This window comes from Lineus longissimus, chromosome 2 (genome assembly GCF_910592395.1).
Source record: "Lineus longissimus chromosome 2, tnLinLong1.2, whole genome shotgun sequence".
NCBI classification, from domain to species: Eukaryota; Metazoa; Nemertea; class Pilidiophora; order Heteronemertea; family Lineidae; genus Lineus; species Lineus longissimus.
Window position 1 is genome coordinate 16,557,714 of NC_088309.1, and position 6,578 is coordinate 16,564,291.

Here is a 6,578-nt window from a genome sequence, read left to right on the forward strand (position 1 = left end):
AGGCTTTGCTCAGAGAGACCCATCCTATTAGAACACTTGAAGATGTACTCACTCAGGTTCAGGGTAGCAAGTACTTTTCAGTACTTGATGCTAATCAAGGTTTCTTCGAGCTACAGTTGGACTATGAGAGTCAACTGCTTACTTGCTTCTCTACCCCTTGGGGGCGCTACATGTACAAACGTCTTCCTATGGGTGTCAAGTCTGCTCCAGAGATATACCAGCGGGCTATAGAAGAAATGTTCGCTGGGATGGAAAACTTCGCCAATATCTTCGATGATATTTTGTTGCACACAGGTGACATTGAGCACCATTGTAGAGTACTGAGGAAAACACTAGAGACAGCACGTGAAAACGAATTGACATTCAGGTTGAGTAAGTGCATGTTCGCGCAGCCAGAGGTAGATTACACTGGTCATGTTTTGACTGATGAAGGTGTGACTGTGTCGCCAGAGAAGGTTCGAGCCATTGTTGAACTTCCTGAGCCTACTTGTAAAGAAGAAGTGCGTACATTGTTAGGAATGGCCACATACTTGTCCAAGTATATTCCTAACTTCTCTGATGTGACAAGTGACTTGAGAGAGGTTGTCAAAAAGAGACAAGATGGCTAAGGGTCTGAAGAGCCATTTCACTTTGATGAGCCACAGCGACAAGCTTTTAAGAAGCTCAAAGCGGCTTTGATACAAGCCCCGGTCATGAGTTACTACTCCAAGACTGAGCCGATAGTGGTTTCTTGCGATGCCTCGTTGGGGGGCCTCAGTGCGGTCTTGATGCAACATGACCACCCTATAGCATATGCATCTAAAACCCTGACTCAGACTGAACGAGCATATGCACAGATTGAAAAAGAGCTTCTGGCCATAGTGTTTGCTTGTAGGAAATTTCACCACCTACTGTATGGCAGAAATGACATCACAGTAGAGACAGACCATTTGCCTCTTGTCCACATCATTGAGAAACCCTTGGGACAAGTTCCCTTGAGATTACAGAAGATGTTGTTGAAATTGCAACCATACAGTTTCAAACTGATAGGAAAGTCAGGGAAAGATATTCCTGTTGCTGATTGTCTGAGCCGAGCTCCATTGAAAGATTGTCACTACAGAGGCCTAGTTGATGACATGCATGACTACCAAGTCTGTGCTATGGAGATTCCTACTGTACATGCTTTCTCTGATTCCAAACTGAAGTTGTTGAAGACAAATACTGAGAAAGATGCTGAGTTGCAGAAGTTGCGAAACCAGGTTGTCAAAGGTTGGCCTGATGACAGAGCCAAGGTAGAAAATGTTCTGAAGCCATACTGGGACTATAGGGCAGAGATCACTGTGTATGATGGTATCCTTTTCAAAGGAGAGCGAGTCATTGTACCCAAGCAGATGCATAAGGACACGGTAGAGTTGATACATAGTTCGCATCAAGGGATTGTCAAATCAAAACAGCTGGCTAGAGACGTTCTGTTTTGGGTTGGAATGAACAAGCAGATTGAAGAAGCTGTAAGCAAATGTCCATTGTGCCAAGCCAGTAGAAGTCAACAGCAGAAAGAGCCTATGATGAGCACTCCTGTGCCAACTCTACCATGGCAGTCTGTTTCATCAGACTTGTTTGTACTAGATGATGATTTCTATCTTGTGACTGTAGATCACTATTCTGGGTATTTTGAAGTGGATGAACTGAAACCTGATCATAGTGCACCTGTTGTCATATCCAAACTGAAAAGAGTCTTTGCCACCCATGGCATCCCCAGGACTTTGTATTCTGATCCTGGCTCGGAGTACACTAGTCGTGATATGAAAGATTTCAGTACCCAGTGGGGGTTTGAAATCAAGGCATTCAGTGCTAAGAATCCACAGGCAAATGGCCTAGCAGAAAAGTCAGTTCAGATTGCTAAAAACATGCTGAAGAAGTGTAGGCAAGATGGCACAGATTTTCAGTTGGCTTTGTTGGACTATAGGAACACCCCTAGAGACAATGTCTTGGGTTCCCCTGTACAAAGGTGTATGGGACGAAGGACACAGACTAGATTGCCTACAAATCCGTCACTGCTGAAGCCTAAATTGTTGTCCCCAAAGCAAGTGACTGGCAGGTTGCAAGAATGTAAAGCCAGAAACAAGGTACACTATGACAAGCATGTGAAACCACTTCCAAACTTGACTAGAAATAATACTGTGAGGTACAGAACTGGTAAAACCTGGACACCAGCCAAATTTGTGTCTGAGGCTGATGGTCCAAGGTCATACAAGTTGGTCACACCCTCTGGCAAGACCATAGTTAGAAACAGGAGACACATTCTGAGAACGAGAGAATCTGGAATCTATGAGCCCATGAGGCGCCATCTGTTGATGAATGAGGAAACTGAGCTTGCTACTCAGCCCAGGCCACCAGAAACTCCTGCTATTGCAGCTCCAAGGCCTGTTGCTTCTGGTCCTCCAGGTTCAGCTCCAGTCAGGTCAGTTCCTACTCCTGCTTCTAAACCTCCAGAACAGTTGAGAACAGGAAGAGTCTCAAGTGCTCCAAACCACCTGAAAGACTATGTCAAGTAAATGTGTACTTGTGTAGAGTGTTGTGCTAACTAGACTGGTTCATGTTGGTATAAGTTTTGAGTCTTCTACTCAATAGTGGTATTGGAAAACTGAGTAATCTGGAATAGTGTGGAAACTAGAGAAACTTACAAAACGCAAAATCAGTAACTTTCTAAATTTTTTTATCACATTTGGTGTGTTTTTTTCCCTTCTAAATTTGTTACTTTGTTGTAGTTAAAGTAAAGTGACTTATTCTTGAATCTACTTTCAGACCTTTGAATCCTCTAATGGTCTTATCTTTATTCCATCTTCATGTATCATTGTTATTGTATGTCTTCTAACTTTTTCTTCTTTTTCGAAGAAAGGGAGATGTAGTGTATTGCGTATTGATACATCATTATAATAAAGTAGTTCCAGAGTCAGTCACAACTCGTGTCTTCTGTTGGCCATTATTTATCGTCGTCCTAACTTCAGAGGTCGTTACAGCCGGGCCAGCGGATTCAAGAAATTTTTCAAGCCCGACGCCAGGCATTACAGCTCAATTCAAAATTTTCTCTTGTAATGTACCTGCAGTAATGTCCGCCTCGAAACAGCGTTTACAGTATAAGGTCATTGGAATCAATAAATGTCCAGAGGATTTACATCTGAGCATAATAGTGATCAACTGAACCAAGCAGACTAACGAGTAAGTCGTCAGCTTCATCGATTGTTGATGGATATTCTACTATATCTCTGTCTAACATCAGCAATTCAAACATTTCTGAATGGTCTTCCTGACACATTGGTGGTGTAACGGTAAGTATTTCAGAAACTGCAGCTACATCAGTCTCGTCAACCGGATTTAGATAATCAGTGCCGCCATAGACTTCAGGCATGTAGTAAATGACGTCTGGCTTGCCGTGAGGAACGTGCTCGTTACGAGATTTCCTAATGTAATGTGTATTCCAAAGTTTCATGATATCCTGTAGTTCTGCGCAAAGGAGTGGCATGTAGCAAAAGCGACAGCATTCGACATGAAGTTCATTTGAAAGGTCGATGATACCAGCTTCAGCCATTTCCTGGAAATGCGAAATCCAAAAATACATCCCCTGTTGTCCGAATTTGCTCCACCATCCCTCTATACGCTGATTCGCAGTGGACCTTCCATACATAAATGTTGTGTTCAGTAGGGTGCGGTCATCATGGTGTGCACTGCGAAGAAAATTCTGCATAGCTTCCACGTTGACATTTTCCTTCCCGCGGTCGGCTCTCACAATTTTGGGGACAGCTTTCAATTCCCCAACTCTGCCGGCAAAGTACCTGCATATAACAAACGGGTCATTGTTTGTAGAAGCTACTTCAAGCCAAAGTATTCGCCTTGAGTAGCCGTCGATGCATCCATGGACAGGGAACCTGTAAGGCTTCAATTTGTCCCATCCATCTATATGCCATAGATAATTTGATCCAGGGACACGGTATGATCGCCTGCGCAATCGGCGTTGTCTACGCAATTGTACACCGTCCGGGTCAAGGTACTGAAGAATCAAACGCACGCTCTCCCGGTCTGTGACAATCTGGTGGATTTTGCGCAGCTTCTCATGCATGGATCTGTACCCTAAATCTCTACCAGCACCTCCCAGCTCTTCCTCCACTAACGCAATAATAATAGTGTGGATGTCGTCCTTTGACTTGCGTCGCTGAAGACCTAGCCTCTTCAGAATTCGTCTGAGCTGTCTTGGACTCAAGGAAACATCATGGTAAAGAGTCAGAAATCCAAGAATATCCGAATAACTGAAGCCAAGGTGGAAGTACATCTTAATAACATCATCCCTGTCTTCTCCAACACCAGCTTCATGAAGTGGAAGGTAGCTATTAGAAGTCATATCAGTATGGATCAGTATCTGTATAATGGCTAATATTTACGAATGGAGGCTGCCATTTGCAATGTCCAGAACGAGGCAAGCCTGATTGACCAATCACAATCGTGGTTGCAAACATTTCTCAGCGCGGTGGATATTAATTTCCACCACGGTGGATACGCGGTGAATATTAATTTCCACCGCGGTGGATATTATTTCCACCGCGGTGGATATTAATTTCCACCGCGGTGGATATTATTTTCCACCGCGGTGGATATTATTTTCTTTGGCGGTGGTGGGAATTATTATTTTTTACCCGGCGGTGGAAATTATTTTTTCGGCGGTGAGAAATAAATCCGACGGCGGTTGAAAAAACGCATTGTAAAAAGAAAAATTTTCTATTATATTGAAAATAAACGCATGTCCTCTATGGGCCACCGTACACAGAGGAACACTTACTTGAGGAAAAGGGAGGTCTTTGAAATGGAAAATAGGTGAAGTCGACCTCACACTCAGTGAGTAGCACCTTCTCCTCAATGAGTATGAGGTGGTCCTTAGTGAGGATGAGGAGTTCCTCAGTAAGTGTGAGTCGAGGAATGTCTTAGAATACGGGCCAACGTTCCCTTGTCTGAGATTTCCAATTTGCAGCTCTCTGACCCGGATATATCACCCATAGTCCAGCTGAAGTTAAGTGGGTCTGACTACCCGAATTACCGAACCATATCCAAGGAAAGCCTCGGTGTTAAAGTCCTGAGACAACATTGGAGATCTTTGTTTTTGGAAAACGGTATATTGTATCGGAAGTTGATTGTACCAGACAAACCCACCAGGAATCAACTAGTTGTTCCACGAACATTACGACACAGTCTTATCGAAAAGTTGCATTCTGATCCATGTTCAGGTCATCTTGGGATCCAAAAGACAGCACAGCGTCTGAAAGCAGACTTCTATTGGGTAAACTGGAGGACTGATGTAACAAGATTTGTCTCTTACTGTGAAACTTGCAACACCATTAAGTATCCCCATAAAAAGAAAAGAGTACCTCTCACTCAACAACTATTTGGTGAAGCCTTCAAGCGTGTCTCAATTGACATAATCGGACCATTACGTCAAACCCCCCGTGGTTCCAGATATGTATTAACGATGGAGGACAACTTCACTGAATGGGTTGAAGCTGCACCGCTGAAGACAGTTGAAACAGAAGAGGTCTGCAATGCTATCATTAGAGAACTTGTTTCACGGTTTGGCTGTATGTATATTCTTCATTCTGACAGAGGACCCCAGTTTATTTCCAACTTGTACGCCTCATTGCTTCAAAAACTTGGAATCGACAAGTCATTAACAACACCATACAACCCTAAATACAATGGATTGGTAGAAAACTTTAACAAGATCTTGAAGTCTATGATCAAAACCTACACCTATGATCACAAGGAATCAGTTGGCGATTGGAATGTCATGCTTCCCATCTTCTTGATGGCTTATCGATCTTCAGTGCATAACAGCACAGGCGAGACCCCACATTATATGTTGACATCAAGGGAAATGAAGCTACCCATGAATCTCTTATACACCAAGCCTGCTGAGACACAGACTTCAGTACCATCTTATATCAGGCAACTTGAGGATAGATTCCAGAAAGCCTACAGTATAGCGCGTAACAACTTGCAGTTATCACAAAGAATCCAGAAGAAGCAGTATGAGACTTCAATTCCCAAATATCAGTCCCTCATAGCTGGTGATTATGTTTGGTATTATAATCCAAGGAAATCTTTTAAAGGCGACAAACATGTGCCATGGCGAGGACCATACCTAGTAAAGCATGTAGGTGAAGATTTCACTGTTACTCTGCAACTTGATTTGGCTGGAACAACCTACCAACTCATTGTGACAAGCTGAGGATTGCTCGTGGGGTAAACAGGGACAATTGGTCACTCAAGTAGTTGAGTTGCGCTCCATATTATGCTATGTCCAACTGCCTGGATGTTTAGTTGCATATGCCTAATGGTGGGACAAGGAGGGTAAATGTTGACTGTCATGCATTTCACTGACGTGCGGCTGTCTGATTGTGTGCTTGTGTGAATCTGGTTCTTCTGAGTCAGGGAGGGCTAACATTGCCATTTGGGGTCAAGCCAGGCTTCTGATAATGCACAACCAGCCATATTCTCCATTTTTGTGTGTTCGAGTGTTTGGTTGTGAGCTTCTTTTTTCTGTTTATTATTACCAG

The 6,578-nt window shown here is 43.3% G+C and overlaps 2 protein-coding genes across 2 annotated transcripts; both read left to right on the forward strand.

Annotated features, from left to right (window-relative positions):
* The first annotated feature begins 692 nt into the window (after positions 1-692).
* On the forward strand, positions 693-2,534 carry LOC135482938 (uncharacterized protein K02A2.6-like). Its single transcript, XM_064763422.1, has one exon. The coding sequence runs from the start codon at positions 693-695 to the stop codon at positions 2,532-2,534; it is 1,842 nt and encodes a 613-aa protein (XP_064619492.1).
* Positions 2,535-5,494: 2,960 nt separating this feature from the next.
* Positions 5,495-6,250, forward strand: LOC135482939 (uncharacterized). Its single transcript, XM_064763423.1, has one exon. The coding sequence runs from the start codon at positions 5,495-5,497 to the stop codon at positions 6,248-6,250; it is 756 nt and encodes a 251-aa protein (XP_064619493.1).
* Positions 6,251-6,578: the final 328 nt, after the last annotated feature.

Excerpts from the sequence above, each read along its gene's own strand:
- LOC135482938 (XM_064763422.1), top strand. The coding sequence starts at position 693 with ATGAGTTACTACTCCAAGACTGAGCCGATAGTGGTTTCTTGCGATGCC.
- LOC135482939 (XM_064763423.1), top strand. The coding sequence starts at position 5,495 with ATGGAGGACAACTTCACTGAATGGGTTGAAGCTGCACCGCTGAAGACA.